This window comes from Alligator sinensis, unplaced genomic scaffold, assembly GCF_000455745.1.
Source record: "Alligator sinensis unplaced genomic scaffold, ASM45574v1 scaffold307_1, whole genome shotgun sequence".
Classification (NCBI taxonomy): Eukaryota; Metazoa; Chordata; order Crocodylia; family Alligatoridae; genus Alligator; species Alligator sinensis.
The window spans coordinates 469,301-469,797 of record NW_005842115.1 but is presented as its reverse complement, the minus strand read 5'-3'; the positions used below and the strand labels follow the sequence as shown (position 1 = coordinate 469,797).

The 497-nt window shown below is 72.0% G+C and overlaps 1 protein-coding gene across 3 annotated transcripts in view; it reads right to left on the bottom strand.

Annotated features, from left to right (window-relative positions):
* ASAP1 (ArfGAP with SH3 domain, ankyrin repeat and PH domain 1) overlaps window positions 1-497 on the bottom strand; it is a 286,988-nt gene that overhangs the window by 240,853 nt on the left and 45,638 nt on the right. For 2 of the 3 annotated variants that reach the window (XM_025205413.1, XM_025205411.1), the window contains exon 3: window positions 272-401. In XM_025205413.1, the coding sequence (XP_025061198.1) occupies window positions 272-401 (130 nt within the window). Of the gene's footprint in view, window positions 1-271; window positions 492-497 lie in introns of those variants that run through there. The other variant, XM_025205412.1, reaches the window with a different exon arrangement.

The following is a 497-nucleotide window of genomic DNA, read 5'->3' as shown; positions in this document are numbered from 1 at the left end:
CGTCGCTTTTAACACCGACCCCTTCGCATCTTGAGTGCTGGGAGATTTCGGAAGCTGAGTCTCGCTTGTGGCCGGCGAGGGGCTCGGACAACGCTCGCCGGCCGCTTGGGAAACCAGTGGGGTGTGGTGGGGGGGACACCTTTCCCCGGGACGGGGGGCCTCGGAGACCCCGTCCAGCCCCGTTCCCGCACGGCCCTTCTGCACCTGGCTCGCAGCGCGACCCGCCCCTGCCCCTACCCCTGCCCCGGGGGAGCCCCCCCGCCGTGCTCACCTCCTCCAGCAGCGTGACGGTGTTGCGGCAGTTCTGCAGGCGCGTGGTGAAGCTGGACGTGGTGGGCGAGTTGTAGTCCTCCGTGGTCTCGGCGATGAACTCGCACACGCTGATCTGGTCCGGCATGGTCCTGCGGGGAAGGCGCGTTAGCACGCGGCGGGCGGGCTCCCCCGGCCGCTGCCCCGGCCCGGCGCTGGCTGGGCGGGCTCGGAGGCGGCGGGACGGG